This window comes from Eleutherodactylus coqui, chromosome 2 (assembly GCF_035609145.1).
Source record: "Eleutherodactylus coqui strain aEleCoq1 chromosome 2, aEleCoq1.hap1, whole genome shotgun sequence".
NCBI classification, from domain to species: domain Eukaryota; kingdom Metazoa; phylum Chordata; class Amphibia; order Anura; family Eleutherodactylidae; genus Eleutherodactylus; species Eleutherodactylus coqui.
Window position 1 is genome coordinate 117,814,561 of NC_089838.1, and position 19,980 is coordinate 117,834,540.

At 41.3% G+C, this 19,980-nt stretch overlaps 1 protein-coding gene across 1 annotated transcript in view; it reads left to right on the forward strand.

The window, feature by feature from the left end:
• Positions 1–19,006, forward strand: part of TXNRD1 (thioredoxin reductase 1) — a 72,905-nt gene extending 53,899 nt beyond the window's left edge. Inside the window, exons 14-17 of the mRNA XM_066591442.1 lie at positions 2,063–2,170; positions 2,624–2,719; positions 8,039–8,173; positions 16,554–19,006. Of these exons, the coding sequence (XP_066447539.1) occupies positions 2,063–2,170; positions 2,624–2,719; positions 8,039–8,173; positions 16,554–16,616 (402 nt within the window). The 3' untranslated portion in view covers positions 16,617–19,006. The remainder of the gene's footprint in view (positions 1–2,062; positions 2,171–2,623; positions 2,720–8,038; positions 8,174–16,553) is intronic.
• Positions 19,007–19,980: the final 974 nt, after the last annotated feature.

Sequence of the window (19,980 nt, forward strand, 5' to 3'; positions counted from 1 at the left end):
TGAGACTGCTGCTGCTGATGTCTAGTCATATGATTTGTTTCCTACGTACCCATTATAAGGCATTAGAATTACAGAAAATATGCGAATTCTCAGAGGATGGATCTGATTATTTAGATCTATTATATAAATGAGAAGCCCAATTTCCACAAAAGCCAACATTAAAAATTCTAAAAAGGATGCAAAAAGCATAAAACACAAACCTTTATTCCTAAAATGGACAGCTGTAAATTGTACACATTATCTATATTAACGTTTTTCTCAATTTCAAAAATGACAATTTCAAAATATTGTGTATCCCTGGAGGTGGGAAGGCCATAAACTTTTTGCCCCTTAGGCCTCATGTCCACGGGGAAAATCAGGCCCGCTACGGATTCTCCATGTAGAATCCGTAGCGGGTCCCTCCTGCCCCGCGGACATGAGGGCTGAAAATAGGAATAAATCAGAATTAACTTACCTCTCACACGCTCCGGATACTTCCTTCGCTGCGGCGTCATCTTCTCTCGTCGCGGCCGGATCTTCTTTCTTCGGCTCGGCGGATGTGCATGATGACGTCGGTGACGTGCCCCGCGCATGCGCCGGGCCGAAGCAAAATGATCCGGCCGCGACTGAGAGAAGATGGTGCCGCAGCGAAGAGAAGAACCGGAGCGTGTGAGTAAACTCAGATTTTTGTGTCCCGCGGATCCGGACGGCTTCCATAGGCTTCAATAGAAGCCCGCGGGAGCCGACCCCGCGGGAGACCCGCATGAAAATGGAGCATGGTCCAGATTTTTTCATGCTCCATTTTTTTTAAAATCACTTTTATTGACGATCCGCGGGTATTTATCTACCCCGCGGGTGGTCAATGCATCCCTATGGGGTGCGGATCCGCGGGCAGGAGAAGAGCTAAAATCCGCTGCGGATTTTAATTCTTATTTTGCCCGTGGACATGAGGCCTTAAAGGGGTTCCGTCATTAAAAACAGAATCCTACAGTTACCTATTCCTCACCAGGCAGTCTTCTTACTGCATCTTCCCCTCCCCAATCTTCTACTGACTCCTCTAGTCCCCCGAGTCACGTAACCTCCAGCCGGCCTGATCCTTTCCTTTCTGTTATGTAGTGTACATTGCCGACATTTCACTTCCTGCAGGTCAATGTATGCTATGAGTGATGTAGCATTCACTGCCTAGCAGGGAATGTCGAATCCTTGGCAGCCTGCTTTAGTGCACAGACGCCGGATCTCGCCACTAGTATTCATATAGTATGCACAGCGGTGAGGTCCTGTGCCTGTGCATTGAAGCAGGCTGCCGAGGATCGGCATTCCCTGCTAGGAAGTGAACACTACGTCACTACTCACTGGGTACAGTGACCTGCAGAAAGCGGAATGCCGCAAATCTACGCTTCGTCGCAGGAAAAAGAGGATCAAGCCAGCTGGAGGTGACGTGATCTGAGGGACTGGAGGAACCAGGAGAACATCGGTGAGGTGAAGACCTGGTAAGAAGACTGCCTAGCAAGGAATACGTAAGTATAGCGGTTTTTTTTTGTTTTTTTTTATGACAGAACGCCTTTAAACAAATCTCAAGGTTTAAAGTGTATAGAAAACCCGCAGGGCATCAGAATTTTGTGGGGCTTCCTTACTACTTACATGATTGCCGGATGCCCTCTACCATTGTAGGGCTGCTGGGTCTTAGCTGATCTGGATCAGCTCTGCCAGTAACTATTTCACACTATAGGGATATTTTCCACAGTGGCAGGGGCTCCTATCAATTCTAATCTTATGGATGATTCAGTTATGGTGGAAAACTATGAAATAAAAATAAAAAAATGACAGTGTGAGTGTCCCCCAAAGATCTTATATGACATCACAGGGGGACAAATTACACAATAAAATACAAATCTATATTAAAAAAATGAAAATGACCCACAATTGAGCAACAATTGAAAACTACATAATAGGAAATGTCTATGTCTCAGTCTCACGCCTGCTTTTAGCTAGATATCTACCCACCTATTAGGTGATTAACAAAGCCATTATGCCTTATAATTTACGCTCAGCATTAATTGTATGTATTTCCTCTCTCCCATAGTGTGACTATATAAACGTTCCAACAACAGTATTTACTCCTCTGGAATATGGTGCCTGCGGGTTATCTGAGGAAAATGCCATACTGAAGTATGGAGAGGAAAATATAGAGGTAAGAAGCATTCCGTCTTCACATTGGGAGGTTTATCAAGACTAGTGCAAGGGAACAGTGGAGCAGTGATCCTACCAGTTTCCAGCTCTTGTTTTTCAGGGGCCCTTTAAAAAAAGCAGCGATCTCAATAATTGTAACAATAATGAACAGAGCTGATAATGATTTTGGTTAGACTTTACTGGATGACATGATACACATTTTTCTCATCTATGCATGATGCATATATTATTTTTTTTTCATATATAACTGCGCCCAAAATATTGGTCATATGATCACAGCCTAAGATCATTTACTCTTAAATGATAACATGAGTCATTTCTATTAATTCTATTACTGTACTGCTACAGTATTCAAGAATTTTCACCCACCCATCACATGTACCCTGCACAGTTTATTTTGGCTTTATATTTTATTTTGCTGCCTTTGTCCAAAGTTCATGAATTTTTTTTGTAGGTTTACCACAGTTATTTCTGGCCCTTGGAATGGACTGTTCCGGCAAGAGACAACAACAAGTGTTACGCAAAAGTCATCTGCAACATAAAAGACAATGTAAGTTAGAAAAACATTTTAGCAGTAGCAATTTATATGGGCTTTACAATGTTTTTTTTGTAAGTGTAGCATTAGGCTCCACTGCTTCCCCTCTGTTTTGTACATGAATTCTTCCATTGCCCTGACAGCAGCTATGTTATACCATTCCTGGTCAACCCCTTTAAGACATATGCTGGAGTAAACTAAAGGGGTGAGGGGGTAGAGGAAGGGAAAAGGGAAAGAGAAGAAGGGAATAGAGGCTACCAGACTATTGCAAGAAGGCAACTCTCAGGTCATCTAAATTCTACTAGTCGCTTTATCATTTTTTTTAGTTTTTAATGGAACTGTTTGTCGCCATGCAGGCAATTTTAAAAATTATATTACTGGAGGAGGTAATGCATAAATTGTATGCCGCCATGCACTGTGATCTGCTATACATAGCAAACTATCGTCCTCAAGCACCTACGTAGATCCCAAGTGCAACAAAGGCTTCATATAGCAATTAAGTCCGAGAGATGCGAGATAGTTGTGACTAGAGATGAGCGAGCATACTCACTAAGGCAAACTACTTGAGCGAGTAGTGCCTTATTCGAGTACCTGCCCGCTCGTCTCTAAAGATTCGGGGGCCGGCGGGGGGCGGGGAGCGGTGGGGGAGAGCGGGGAGGAACGGAGGGGAGATCTCTCTCTCTCCCTCTCTCCCCCCCGCTCACCACCGCAACTCACCTCTCACCTGCGCCGGCAGCCGAAAGCTGCTGTTATGGTAAAAAGAGAAGGAACACCATCAAAGCGAGAGAAGTGTGGCATAATCTCCGGAATGGGGTTACCAGGAGAACAATACACCTGTATAATATAATAAAAATGTATTTTACTAGACCTTTCCTTTAAATATGCAAAATCTAGCATCTTGTGTGCTGTGTCCAGTATTGCACTGTGATGCTGCTATGTTTAATTGTCTTTTCATATTCGTTAAATTAATTGCCTAAAAAATGATGAGTGAGTTTATCAACCTTAGAAGCTATGTTCTGATCAAGACTTGTTACATTAAATTTATAAAGCCCTTGAAATAATAATGACTACATTTACTTAAAGGGGTGGTCTCGCGAAAGCAAGTGGGTCTATACACTTCTGTATGGCCATATTAATGCACTTTGTAATATACATCGTGCATTAAATATGAGCCATACAGAAGTTATTCACTTACCTGCTCCGTTGCTAGCGTCCCCGTTGCCATGGTTCCGTCTAACTTCGGTGTCTTCTTGCTTTTTTAGACGCGCTTGCGCAGATGCATCTTCTCCCTTCGGCTGTTCTTGGAAGCATCGGCGTTTTGGCTCCGCCCCCTTTTTGCGTCATCGCGTAGCTCCGCCCCCGTCATGTGCCGATTCCAGCCAATCAGGAGGCTGGAACCGGCACACGTCATGGGGCGGAGCTACGCGATGATGCGTACAAGGGGGCGGAGCCAAAATGCCGATGCTGTCGAGCGGAGCCGAAGGGAGAAGAAGGATCTGCGCAAGCGCGTCTAAAAAGGCAAGAAGACACCGAAATTAGACGGAACCATGGCGACGGGGACGCTAGCAACGGAGCAGGTAAGTGAATAACTTCTGTATGGCTCATATTTAATGCACGATGTATATTACAAAGTGCATTAATATGGCCATACAGAAGTGTATAGACCCACTTGCTTTCGCGAGACCACCCCTTTAATAAATGAGAGATTCATAGTGTTAAAACTATCGTTAAAGTTAATACACAGGCAAGAGTAATAAAACCGATAAGGTGTATATTGAGTGAGATGGATTACGAGGGGGGAGGGGGTTAAGAGTTATTGGCTTTGACTACAAAAAAATGACATAAAATAGTGGAATTTTACAGTTATTGTACATAGTCTCCTCGGATATCAATTCGTTTTTAAGTGCGGTGCTGCAACTTCATCAACCCATCCAGATAGAATGACTTTGCTTGGCTGGCAAACCAAGAGTCAGCTGTTGCAATTGCATCTGAAATGGAGTCAAATTTTGTTCCCTTGAGGTCTTTCTTCAAATTGGAAAACAGATTATAATAAAAACCTCTAAAACAAGTATTGAACACTGTATAAGAGTCCAGAAACAACGTGCTGGTGATAAAACTCCATGTCCTTGGTCTGATTTGAACCTATAACTCCAGTGCTGCAAAGGAACAGTGCTAACCATGCTTCTTCTACCTTCTTCCATCTCTAGAGGAGCAGCAGAAGAATAAGAAGACCACCACTTTCACTATTTAAGGAGTCTTAGACAGTGTTCAGTATTTTTTAGGGGTTTTTATGAACTTCTGCTTTCACTCGAACTACTTCGGAAAAGTTTTTGATGAACTGGTTGAACCAAACTTTTGAAAAGTTTGCTCACCCTTAATGTTGACTTTTGCGGTACCAATAGTCTTAGTAAGAGTTCTCATTCAGTTTTTTTGTGCTTTCCTTTTGCATTTTTCAGCACTTGGACAGCTCAGTAAGAGCTTGGAGTGAATGTTATATGTTATAACAGTAGGTGGTATCAAGCAGAACCATACGTATATATTTACTGCTCAGTTAGGAGCACGGTAATACCCATCCAGCAAAACATTAAAAACATTTTAACCTCTGACTTCCCCCAGCACACCCAACAATGTACTGAATAAGCGCAGGCAATTTATGCCATCTGTAGGTATTTAATTACTTTTTCCTGCAAGACACTCACTGCACGGTAAACAATTCATTGTGTCACCGCTAGTGACATAACCTTTCATTCTGTCTATTCTTTCTAAAGACTAAATTATGTTCTGAGAATGACTATTTCTGTAAGCACTAAAATGCTTTTCCAGTAACTGGCAGCAACTGGCAGCAAGTAAATACATAGTGTTGGTTGTAAAGAAAAAACCCCTCATATCTGACCATAGGATTTCATCAGGACGTAAGCTGGTGTTTTATGATAAGTAGCAATTATTGCTTTTCTCCTCTGACCTGACACATCCCATGAATTAACATAATAAAGGAGTGCTGCTTACGACTTTCCAGCTGTCATCAAAACTGCGCCTGCATTTCCCTAAAGTGCAGGCTTGATAAGACTTAATAAAGTGTGTTCTCCAGTAATGCAGTCTGTAAAATGTGCAGAGATGAGGATAATAAAATGATCTATCCATCATCGTCACTTCTCGCCTCTAGTTTAGTGCCACATCAGATATCCATGGTATGAATTTCAAATTTAAATCAGGAAAAAAAGAAATCAAATTACCATTCTCCTTGGAAGGTGGCTGTCACCTTGCACCACTCACCTGTGTTGTGCTGCCTATGGTAATGTGACAGGCAGTAATCATAAAGATGATGAATTGAATACAGGAGAACAGCATCAATTCTAGTAACCTGACTCGTGAAGGCTATTGACCCTCATAAAACATGCTGACTTATGTGCCGCATGTCCAGGGTAGCGATTGCCTTAGAGATTGGACGCTTGGCACATACTGACTGTTCCTCAGTGATCAAGTTCCTTCGGCACAAAGTGGCAATAATTGTCACACTTAGAAGTAATAGAGGTTTCGGGAGAAAACGCTGACATTTCAATATCTTTCCCGGGAGAGGTAATTCCTCTCTAACTAAATTTGTGTGTAGATCTGTTAGAAACTACAGAATATCGTTATTCTAATATATTTTTTCATTTCTGACAACAGTATTATGAATTTAACATCATGCACCGTTCGCTGTTGGCAGCCAGAACAATCATTGATTTATAATGCTTAATGTGAATGTTGACCTTCTAGGTTGAAAAGTTTGTTCTTATTCATTTCTACATATACCTTTATACTAGTCGGAGGAAGGATTCTGTGATACAGGGCTCCAAATCCCCTGCATAGTCACCAAGTGCTGAAATTCTGATTGCATTCGCCACTAGGGGGAGTTTAGGAGCTCGCTGTATACTGTTTTAAGTCCAGTGTGTAAACAGTGTGCAATACGCCTCCTAGTGGTAGATGAGGAATGCTAGAATTTAATCATCTTACTTGATGTCTATGCATGTGCATCCGAACTTCTGAGTTTTTTCTCTATTAAAAGGAGGTTTCCCAATAAAAATCAGTGGTGGCAGTGGGGGGACGAACCCAAGTCAAATAAAAAAAAAAAAAAAATATATATATATATATATATATATATATATATATATGCAATTATGCATACTCACCTCGCACTGCTCCCGCTCTGCTGCTTACTGCCCCTCTGGTCTTCAGTTTAGATCTATGGCAGCAGTTACATGGGTTGTTTACACACAAGACTGCTGCAGCCAATAGGCAGCTGGTCGGGGACGTCATTAATGAGGTCCCATGAACCTACCGCAGGGCGTCTACATTAGAAGCCCATGTGATAGGTTTACGGGATGTCACCAGGTCTTCTGGCCGTGTGACATCAACTGTCAAATGCTGTGGCACCAGGAGGGGAGGACCGGAACTATGTAAAAGAGAAATTTCAGGACACCCCTTTAAAATATTTTAAGAATTTATTAACCTTTTCCCACTTTGTTTTTCATCTTTGCCTTCCCAGAGCCATAACATTTTAGTTTTTCCATTGAGAGAGCTGTGTGAAAGCTTGTTTGTTGCAGGGTGACCTGTGGTTTTATTGGTATGGTTTTGCAGTACTTTTTGATCACTTTTTGCTCAATTTTGTTGTCAGACAAGACAAGGTGGCCAAAAAACAGCAATGCAGTCAGTCTGTTTTCGTTTTACGGACGAGTATAGATGCAGCAATACTCATTGTGTTTTTCATTGTTTAGGGATTTCTATGTAATAAATGGGAAAAGGCAGTGAGCTTTTAATCTGCGTTTTTGTTTTATCTTTTAATATTTATTAAACTCTTTTTACATTTTTGTTTTACCATCACTAGAGGATTTTCCCATGCGATCACTTCTGTATGGCAGTGTACTGTGCCTGTCAGCATTATACTAATAAGCCCTAGCTTTGACAGGTTCTAAAAGGAGAAGTAAGATTATAGACAAGGAAGCCTTCATTAGCCCCCCGAGTACCATGACAACCTATTGGCACCCCACGAGCGCGTTGTAGGAATGCCGATGGGGATTTTAGCCCTTTTGTCAAACCCCTTAGATGCTGCAGTTTATACTGACCACATCCTCTAAGTGATTAAACAGCTGGAGTTCTCTTCAATCTGAGCTGTTACAGCAGAGTAACAACTGTTATGTACATCTGACATCAATTGTGACCTCAGCTTCTGAGCCCAGTCTAATTGTATGTATACAGTGGATGTGAGGAAGGGGTTCATGAATTAATACATTATTTAATTAAAACGGACAAAAACATAAAAAAATATATGAATTTTCTATATTATTTCTCTACCAGGAAAAAGTGGTGGGTTTTCATGTCCTTGCCCCTAATGCTGGAGAAATTACGCAAGGGTTTGCAGCTGCCATAAAATGTGGTCTCACCAAAGAACAAATGGACTCTACAATAGGAATACACCCAGTATGTGCAGAGGTAAGTGTTGGGAATATGATACTTCATATCATAGATATGCAAGACTACAGGATGCCAGTATGCATGTCACATAACAGTTACCAACAATACAGACAGGCCCTGGAATAGAAATGCAGAACATGTTCTTTATCAAGACAAGCCGGACAAAGCTTAAAAATTATGGCAGTTGCAGTCTCATTAGAAGTCAGCACAAAGTCCCTGCTTAGAAAAAAAGGATCTTGGTTCTAAATTATAAAATGCATCCAACTTTAGAAAAATTAATACTAGTTACGGCAATTTGTAGGATTTATTGAAGATTTCTTTCCAAGGTCAGAACTGACATTAATATACTGAGCAACTTTGCAGAGCAATGCCCAACTTCTCGATTCACTAGGAAGTGCTAAAGCTAAGATCTCTTGTTTTTCACACATACAAATGGACCTTTAGAGTGGAAATAAAGGTTTTATGACCTTACTATACCCATACTGCTTAAATGTCAAGTCATGTGAGTCCATGCTATCATGAAACTGGAACAGTATAACAGTATTCCCAATGTAACAGCAGCTTATTATAGTGAATATGGTCTAGCATGGTGGTAGTTCATAGTACACTCACATATATAATTCATCATCTGGATGGTTCATAGCACACTCATATATGTCATTCATCTTCTTGATGATTCTGTGATGGCGTGGCACCGCTGCCTACCTCGCTACCTACTGCTGGGGCTGCTGTCGGGCACCATTGTCAACCACATGCTGCATGTCACACTCGTCCTTCCACACACGCTCTGTGTGCCAATAGGGGTCACATGCGCTCTTTCTAAAAAATCAGCGTATGCTCCCTAATTCTGTCTCCGTTCAATCCTGTTCCACCTCTGGCTATATTAGGCATCCTCCCTCCATCGAAGATGCCCAAGCAGTTGGTTTCATACCCACTTGTGACAGCCTCTGTTCATGTGTATTCTGATCTTTGCCTGTTCCTTAACCTGCCTGACTTCTGTGCTCCCTGACTTTGGCTACATTTTTTGGACTTTGTTACTTGCTTGCTGTCGCCCTGACCTCTGGTGCACTTTATTTTTGAAGTTGTGCTCCAGTCCTGACCAGTGCTAGTTCGCAGCTACATCTCAGTTCACACCGTCAGGTACTGTGCTTTGGCCCTGTTTAACATCAGCAGCCACACCTCCTAGACTGTCTTTACAAGTAATGACTTGGAAGGGTTAAGGGTGAAAACCAGGGGTGCCCCAAGTGCTGACTCCTTAAGTAGTCCTAAGTCAAATCGGTGAGTGGCAAAATGGATCCACATCCGCCTGTCTGATAGATTTACAGTATACATATCATTCATCATCTGGATGGTTCATAGTTCACTCATATGTATCATTCATCATCTCGATGATTCAAAGTACACTACTATATATCATTCATCAACTGGATAATTCATAGTACACTAGTATATATCAATGGAAGTGTTCAAACAAAGGCTGGACAGACATCTGTCTGGGATGATTTAGTGAATCCTGCATTGAGCAGGGGGTTGGACCCGATGACCCCGGAGGTCCCTTCCAACCCTACCATTCTATGATTTATCATCTGAATGATTCATAGTACACTCATATATATCATTCATCATCTGGATGATTCATAGTGCACTCCCCTCATATATACTGTACTGTATATTAATAATAGAATTGTACACAATTTTTTATGAAACCATCTGGATACATTTCTTTTAGGCCTCATGTCCACGGCCATGCATGAATTCCCAATGCAGAATCCTGCAGCAGTTTCCAGCCGTGCCTGCAGGCATGAGGCCAAAAAAGACATTAACTCACCTGTCCAGACGCGCAGGTGTCCTCCGTCACAGCTGGATCCTCTTTCTTTTTTTTTAAAAAAAGATTTCCTGCTTTTCCCCGGATCCGTGGCACAGCCACAGTGTCATCTGCTGCTGTGTCGCAGATCAGATGGCTTCCATTGACCGTGGAAGCCGTCCGTGTTAGAAAACCACAGAAAATGGAGCATGCTGAGGGTGTTTTCCCGCCTCTGTACGCTGGGAAAGAATGACATCCGCAGGTATTTAAATACCTGTGGGTGCCCAATGATTCCCTATGGGCGCGGATCGCACACGTGGGAGACTTGCGCAGATTTTTAAAATACATTTTTACCGTGGAAATGAAGCCTTATTGTGGGACATGTTATACACGTTCGTGGCAGTAAATGAATGGGTGACTTTCTTTGTTTTGACACCGTAGTACATATGTATTTGTTTACATAGTGAAAACTTCAATGTGCCTCATGAGGAAACTTACATAAAAACACATCAAATAAGCTTGGCCGCCAAACCGAACATCGTGCTTGTCAAAGCAGTACATAATACTCCCACAAAAGACGTCTTTGATACAGTTAATTAAGGTCTTTGAACAACCCCGGACAGACATATTGCGATTTTCTCTAATTGTTCTGTTACAATTACTCTCTACTCTAGTTAATCCCGTGCAGCCAGACACACTGCAGAAATGCATCTTTAACCCTTTCCAATTCAATGTGTATCCTGGTTTTCCTAGGGGGCTTACTCTTTTTCTGCTGTTATACAACGGCGCTATATGCTGTTTAAAGCCAGTATTGCATGAGGTGACACGTTGGATAGGCTCTGACAGCAGAGAGGCTGGCAATATACAGTAAGAGAACCCCATTGGACATCTTCAACATCGGAGCTGTACAGCCTTAAATCATAATGCCTTTAGACATCAGACAGTGGATTGGAAAGGGTTAAATGGATATATCAAATGCATAGCTCAGTCAGTATGTACATTAGCACACATCGTAGGCCTGATTCATACATGACAGTTTAGTGGTAATTGTCTCAGAAGTAGTTGGAGTGCTGCATATACTGTACAGAAGGATGGTAGGGCCGAGCTTGCCAATGCCAATACCGAGTCAGCATTTTTAACACCATCAGCTATAGGGTTTTATATACTTTAAAACTCGCCCATGGTCCAATAGATATAACCCATTTCCTAGTTCCTATTGTCTTTGCCACGAGAACAGAACAGCAGTCCTTTGGTGTTCGGGTAACTTCGGAACAACTGGTCTAGTGAATAGTACTATGTCTATAGATAAGAGGAGTGACTTAAAGCCCCTGACCCACAATGAAAAACCTGTACCAGGGCCCGTCACCTACCAAGTACCATTTATAATACTGGGGGTTTACTATGTGGCAGAAGGGTCTTTGGGCCCCTCCAGACACCAGAGCCCAGTTGTGACTGCTAGTTCTGCAGCTCCAAAGCTAAACCCTTCCTAACAGTAAAGTGCAAGGTGCACATGATGTAACTATAGGAATTGAGTTCTATATGAGCAGCAGGAAATAAACTAAAGGATGGATACATTATGTAGTAGTAATGCTGAGCTAAGCACATTCACCAAGTTTGACCAGACAACTCTTGTGCACAGGGCCCAAAGCTAAAGCAAACCTAGTCTATTGATAAAAGGTATCATATCTACAAGATCACTTGGTTTCTCTCACTGAGAAGAATCACACTTTAGCCTTTTGCTAACACCGTATAAGGATTTAACTCCTTCCCGCTCCAGGATGTATATGTACATCCTGGGTGGAAAGGAGTTTGCGTGGAATGGCATATATTTGCATTATATGGTTGGCGAGGGCTCAGGAGCTAAGTCCACACCATGTGCAGTAGGAGCCAGCTAGGACTGACAGCCAGTTTCCCACTGCAATGGCAAGAACACTGATCCTTCTGTTAACCCCTTACACGCCCCGATAAACATTGATCATGGCATGTATGCAGTTAACAAAGAGAGGGCCGACAGGTCTAAATTTGCCATGTCAGCCTAACAGTGGCTTCTGGGTCTGCCATAGCATTTACTGACAAGGAAATTGTATAATACACTGCAGTACAGAAATGCTGCAGTGTAGTATCTGAGCAATCGTAAGATTGCAGGCTTAAGTCCCCTGATGGGACATAAAAAAGGTGGGAAGAACAGTACAATAATTCACATTAAAACATAAAAATCCCCATTTTTGCACACTTTTCCCTTTAACCCCTTCATGACATGGCCTATTTTGGCGTTGAGGACCAAGCGATTTTTTGGTATTTTTCCATCTCCATTTTTCAAAAGCCATAACTTTTTTATTTTTCCGTGGACGCGGCCGTATAAGGGCTTGTTTTTTGCATGGCGAACTGTAGTTTTTATCGATGCCAATTTTGGGTACATAGACTATACTGTAAAATTTTTATTTTTTTTTTAATGATAGCAGAGAGAGAAAACGCATCAATTCTGCCATAGATTTTTTTATTTTTTTTTTTACACCGTTAATCATGCAGCATAAATGAGACTTTCCACTTTTTCTGCAGACCGGTACGGTTACAACGATACCAAAATTCCAACATTTTTTTTAGGTTTTCCCACTTTTCTGCAATAAAAACCCTTTTTTTTGGAAATCTTTTTTCTATTCTAAATTGCTGCATTCAAAGTCACGTAACTTTTTTATTTTTTGATGTACAGAGCTCTATGAGGGCTTATTTTTTGCGAGACGAGCTGTAGATTTTATTGGTACCATTTTGGAGTACATACGACTTTTTTGATCACTTTTATTGCGTTTTTAGTCAGGCAAAATGCTAAAAATGAGCATTTTGCCTCAGTTTTTTTGCGTTTTTTTTAGTGTTTTTTTCGGTGCACAGTCAAAAGCATGTGCAACTTATTGTACGCATCGTTACGGACGCAACAATACCAAATATGTGGGGTTTTATTTTTTTTTTACCTTTTTTTATGCTAATCTGAGAAAAAGCATAAAAAATGGGTTTTTTACTCTTTTTTTTTTACATTTTTTTAAATTCATTTTTTAAATCTTTCTTTTTTTTACACTATTTGAGTCCCTCTGAGGGACTTTAACCACTGCCCTGATGATCGCTGTTATAAGACATGGCAGAGCTACTGCTCTCCCATGCCTTATCGCTCATACAGCGATCTCAGGCATAGGCAATACAGGACGCCAGTGTCTGGCGTCCTGTTGCCATGGTGACAGGCCGGGCTCTCGCGATGACATCGCGAGTTCCGGCCGGAGACACAGAGGGAGCCGCGCTCCCGCTGTGAACTCTTTCCCTGCCGCGATCTACTTAGATCGCGGCAGGGAAGGGGTTAACAGTGGCGGGCGCATCTCCGATGTACCCCCGCTGCTGCAGCGAGACGCCGGCTGTGACTGACAGCCGGCTCCCGCTGCGGGATAGCGCTGGATTATATGTGATCCCGCGCTATCTCCAGGACGTAAGTTTACGCCCTGTTGCGGGAAGTACCCCGGTCCCAGGACGTAAACTTACGCCCTGCAGCGGGAATGGGTTAATGTTCAAAAAAATTTATAAAAAAGCCATTGTTGTTTATTCGTTCAGTCGCTTCTAACTCTTCGTGACCTCATGGACCAACCCACGCCAGAGCTTCCTGTCAGCTGTCGCCACCCCCAACTCCACCAAGGTCCGGTCATATGCACCCCAAAAAAGCTATACGCACCCCAAAATGGTACCCATAAAACATACAGCTTGTCACACAAGAAACAAGCCCTTACACCGTTCCATCCATAAAAATATAAAAAAGTTAAGGGTCTCTGAATGCAATGATGCATGAAAAATTTTTTCGAAAAAAGATTTTTTATTGTAAAAAAGTGAAAAACAAAAGATAATTTTTGGTATTGCTGTAATCGTGCCAACCCACAGAAAAAATGTATCACATGATTTATACTGCAAGTGAATTCCGTAACAAAAAACAAAAATGAATGATAGAACTAATTTGTTTTTTCACCCCGACCCCAAAAATGAATAACACTTAAACAATACGTGATGTGTGAATCAAATGGTATTCATAAAAACTACAGTTTGCCACCCAAAAACAGGGCTTCATATGGTTATGACCATGGAAAAATAAACACATTATGGCTTTTGAAAAGTAGAGATGGCCGCGTCCTTAAGGGGTTGATCAGGTGTTTTTTTTTGTTTTTTTTTATTATTATTTTTTTGTACTTACAATTTATTATCTTGTATTACTGGAATGAAAAATTGGTTATCCTGTCAGAACAGCATGGATGTGAGAATATTGTCTGCTGAGGAGGCTCCCCCGCAGTGCTGTACCACTGTATGTGTAAATTGAACAAAGCACAGCCCAAATTGTTTATTACTTTACCGGCTCGCAGAGGCTTACAATGTAAAAGGAACAAGACAGGGAATTCTAAGCACACAGAAGACAATATACATGCTGAAAAATATACACATTAAGGCCGAATGCAGACAGATGGGTTGGATTCACATCCTCTTATATATATCACACACATTTGGGGACCTCCCATAGACTTTTATGGGGCCTTTGCTGCACAAATACTCAAAAAGATAGAGCAGGTCCTATTTTTTTGCTCACCCAAGAAATGCATGTGCAATAAAGGAAATGATAACTAACCAATGGGTTCTATTCTATGTGTTTTGCACACGCAAATTTCGCATGTGCAAAGACGCACACAAATACGTGCCTGTGAAGCCACCCTAGAAAAGTGCAGACAAATGTTACTAGCATCAAATTTTATTATAGAATTATTTTCAATGCAGGATTTTTGCTAATTGTAAAATAGTCTTTAGTGTGCATCTCTACAGCATTTTTTTCTATTACCTTTAACCCTTTGCAATCCAATTTTGGATTCAGGGTTTCCTAGGGGGCTTTCTCTTTCTGCCATTATACAATGGCACCATCTGCTGGCTAGAGCCAGTACTGCGGTATGTGACATGCTGGAGAGGCCCCTGACAACAGAGCAGCCAGTAATGTATAGTAAGAATACCCTGCCGGACGTCTTCCGACATCAGAGCTGTACAGCTTTCAATCAGAATGCCTTTAGATGTCAGACAGTGGATTGGAAAGGGTTAATGAGTTAAAATGAAAAAAACAAACAAGTAAAACCTCATTTTACATACAGTATTACAGATACTGAAAGACACATTTGCTGAAAATGAAATAAAGTAAATAAATAAAAACCGCACCAACAACTACAAAGGCACCAATACCAGTTCTTCAGGGCATCCCACTTGCCGGAGGCCTGGAAAAAGCGTCTAGAACCCCAAGACTATTGAACACATTTTAATGAAATTTGGTTAAACCATAACTTACTCAATGAGAATCAGAATCATCAATAGTTGTGGCCTGGAAAATTCCTTTAAAACATTATTATAGGGCCTCAACACATATCTATTCAGTGTGTATGAACTGCCCTCCCTAACATATGGCTCCTTCGTACGGACTCATGTTCTTTCTATTAGCAATACTTCTAGGGAACAATACTTAGTGATGGAATCCATGCCCATTTTTATGCCCATTCCTGCGGGTTTTTGTGCACGTAAATATCCTGCGAAACAAAAGGCAGGAGGGCCATTGATATGCTGTGCAAATACTCAGTAAATGTATCACCATAAAATATACGCATGCAACGCACATTGATGTCAATGGGTTCGTTGTCATAAACATGTTTTGGATGATCATTTAACGCATGCGGAAAAAAAATAGGACTTGCTCTATTTTCCTGCATATTTGCACACTAAAGGCCCCATAGAAGTCTATGGGAGGTGTGCAAATGCGCACTCAATATGCATCCAAATGCGCCATACGTTGCACCGTGTTGTGAAAAAAAGAACACATTTGAACCTTTCTGGGCTAAAAAGACTTTAAAATCACAGCTGGGTGGGGAGTGTCGTGCGTGTGAACTGGTATGCACAAAAAGTACAGTACTATTTGTTGATACATGTGCAAATCGACCTCCTCAAACCTCATTCACGGTGTAGCGTGCGCATTTGAGTTTACGGCTGTCTGAAGGAACCCTTAACTTCGTATTTGTGCTGGCTCAGTCACTTCAGTGGCCTATTTCAGTGCATAATATGAACCAAATTGGGACATACTGTGTGTTTTTTACACGACTGATTCTATTTACTGCATATTACATGCACAATACACTCCGCAAATACGCTTTTGTGAATGAGCGCCCTTAGGGGGCATTTACACGTATCTGATTTGTTGCAGATTTTCTCATGGTAGATCTGCAGCAGATTTCACCCCTTTAATCTGAATTCAATTGAAAGGGTGCCCGTGTTCAGTGCTATGCGAGTTGTGTGCGACAATCTCAGGCTCGACTCGCTATTGGCTGTATAAATACGACCTCAGACATTTCAGAAATTGGCACTCATCTCTGCGAGCAGGAAGGGAAACAAGGTGTAGTTGCTCCAATCATGCACTATGTCTGTCTTTGCATACACTAAATTTCCAGAAATGTTACCTTTTGTATTCGTCGCTGCATTTAGAAATAATCATAGTGCCTTACTAAGAAAAAATCCAAGTATTCTAAATAGCAACTAAATCTTTGCTTTCAGATATTCACCACCCTGAGCGTGACAAAGCGGTCTGGAGGAAGCATTATGCAGGCTGGATGCTGAGGTTAAACCCCGCTGTTTGTTGCTGTTGCCATTGTCTTACGAAGCAAGTGAGCTAAACTGTTAGAGCCAGAAGACAATGCCAAGAGAAGAGAAGAAGGAACATCTACGCAAGCGAAGAACAAGAAGCTCATTAGCTTTTGACTGGCAGCGAACAATACAGCAAGATTACTGGAAATAAACTACTGCAGTGCACTCAGTGCTTTTGTGACGTCATTACCCAAAGCCATTTTTGGTGGGCTCTGACTGAAGAACTGCAAGCTTGGTTTATAGATACTAGGGGTACGTCCCTACATTTTCAGTGAAATTAGAACATTTTAATATCACAAAACAAGAACTATTTATGCATGAATATATTTAATAATTCTCAAAGTTAGTAAAGTCTATACATGATTTTTTTAAATGTTATTGATCCCATACAAGGGACCCCTCTCTATTAACTCAGAATGCCCTTATAGGGTATTTGAAAATGTACCCACACATTCAGATGACTTTTTAGAATAAGTTGTGATGTGTGTAATACACTATTCCTGGCCATTAAATGACTTGTATATGGCATTTTTTCTTACCATTTTCTCCTCTGCAGGCTGTGTAACTAATTTTCAGTTCTCTCTGAGCTGGTGGGAGGAGACAGCTGCAATGATATATCCCATACACTGCATGTGGAGAACACAGCATATTCTGCTTTCTGTAACACACATAATTAATGTAATTTTCTGACAACTACAAACATAGGAGGCAGTGGGGGGACACAGTAAAATATATTTTTTAAAAGGTACTACCTTCCCTACGCCGTGCTGCTTCCCCACCACCACTGTGTTCTTCTGTTTTCTGCGGCTGCAGTGGTCACTTGGTTGTTCACTCAGGTGACCTCTACAGCCAATAGAATGCCCAACAATGTGATGTCCTGAAGCCCACATGACAGACTTATGGAATGTCACCAGGCCAGGAGACCCAGTGATGTCCCCTGTCAAATACTGAGCCCAGGGAGGGCCAAAACAATGCTCCAGCACCACTGTAAATATATTGCTTTTATACAGTTTAGGGCACATGGAGCCCAAAACTATATAAAAGAATAAAGTCAGAAAACCCCTTTAACTACATCATGTAGGACATTATACAGACATACTGAGCAGTGTAGATGTGATTTTATGAGCAGTGGGACATTAAATAACTTATCATTAGCAGCAAGTAGCTTGTCTGTATGAGTCTCCCCCATATAGTTCCCTCCCTCTCTCCTCCCCATAGACTTTTATGGGCAGTATGAGTCATCAGCCTCTTCCATGGCCTGTTAGTCTTGTTACCTCTGTTACTAGAGATAGGTTTCACTGGACAATGGGGAGGGGGTAACAAATTAGAAGGAAGGAAGTCCCCTAGTGGACATCAATTTAGAGAAATTTTTCAGCACAAAACATTATTTTAGGTAAATAAAGTAATTTGCATTTATGCTACTTATCACATTAGCCATCATATAACCACAAAGTTGTGATAAATTGGCATTTGCTAAGTCATTTTTATCCAAAGGTGCAGCAGGCTAAGATCACAGATGGCAGTTGTATAGTAATATAGAGTCACCAATGTAGCTCTCCCCCATGGAAAGTAATGACAAATGCTTAAATCAGATGATCTAGTAGCAATGAGCAATACACCTATATACAGTAGTTCTATGCAGCATATTACATCTTGTCTCAACCACATAAAGGACATTTGTGAAACCTAATGTAAATAATTCCTAAACTCATTGCATTACACTAAAGAATTGCTTTTAGGGTCTAAGGTGTATTAGGCAATTACAATTAGTTTACTCCTCATGCCTTTTATATAGGCATGTGTTATAGTTATGGTTTTAGTTCTCCTTTAAGCATTGTTTTATACTTGTAGCATTATTTTATTCGTGTTATGTTTATAGATTGCACTTCCATGCTGTGGAAAGGTCATAGCAAGTTTTATTGCTTTGAACTTTTTTTTTATTGAGTGATTTATTTTAATTTATCAACTCAGTGATGGAAAACATTTAAGAGATGAAAGGAATATTGCTTCTGGTCCTACTGTAAATGAGGCACAACAGGACTGTGGGCACCAGTCCAATAACCCAGAGCTGACATTAAGTTTAGTTTGAAATTAGGAAATTACCTGAGATTACAGAATATCTCTTTTTATTGTATCTAACCCCATTTATGTACATATGTTAAAGATGACATTAAACTTCACTTAGTCACTGTGGAATTGTAATGTTGTAGCACTTGCATCTACAGTACTGCATGGGGCAGTCCATTACTTTGTGTATGTGTTTTATGTCTTTATTAACACATGAATATTTGTAAATTACAGTCCTATTTTGTGAGATGGTAATCTAACTAGTTTGAAATAAAATGTGATTTTTGATAACTATTGACCACTTGACTTTATTGAGAAGCGTAAAGTTACATAAGGTTAATGGGCCGCAGAATTCCCCAGCTTCTAAAAGCATTTTAGCTGATATTTGTTTCAAAGGAACACACCAAGGACGTGTTTTTCATTATAGTCAAACCATATGCACAGTGCTATTCCCTACAGTTAAAGATTTTTGCACAATTTGCTCAGAGGACAGTTTCAAAGGCAAAGGAGACAGAATTAAAAGTGTTACATACCATCCAGCAATGTTTAATACTGGAGCGTGATCAATCAGTCTGAATTGGATATACTGAGAGTGCACAGATTCACCTGAATCAAATATTACCGTACTTAATATTTATGTGGAAACTGATTTTATACTACTGAAGTATTTAAACAAGTTATATCGGCCTTCGCGTTCTCACATAAATTACCCCTAGCCTGCGCTGCTCAGGAGAAAAACTTTAAGCTCCTCTCCAAGTGGTATAGATGCCCGGATGTAATCCACCGCATCTTTCCAACAACTCCAGATGTGTGCTGGAGATGTGGGGCCGTGCGTGGTACCATGCTACATATCTGGTGGGACTGCTCACTCATCAGGCCCTTTTGGAACAAAGTATTCGAACTGTACGAAGATGCGTCACACTGCACGGTAGAGGCCACCCCACAAATGGCCCTTCTATCGATCATTCCCGGCCCATTTGCCACTATTAAAAAGGGCTCCTAAGACACTTTCGTACTGCAACCAAATCAGTCATCCCACGTCATTGGCGTAGCAACTCGGCCCCTACCATTTTGGAGTTCGTTCAGGAATTAAACCAACTAATGTACATGGAGGAACTGGGCGACGAAGGGACCGACGGTACGGGTCACGGCATCCAGACCTGGGCGATGTGGAACATATACCGGGACTCACAGCAGTTCCAGCTGAGAATGGGATGGTGAGGGGACAAGGGCTGAGAAGTAAGAGACAACATGGATTGTGATGTAGGCG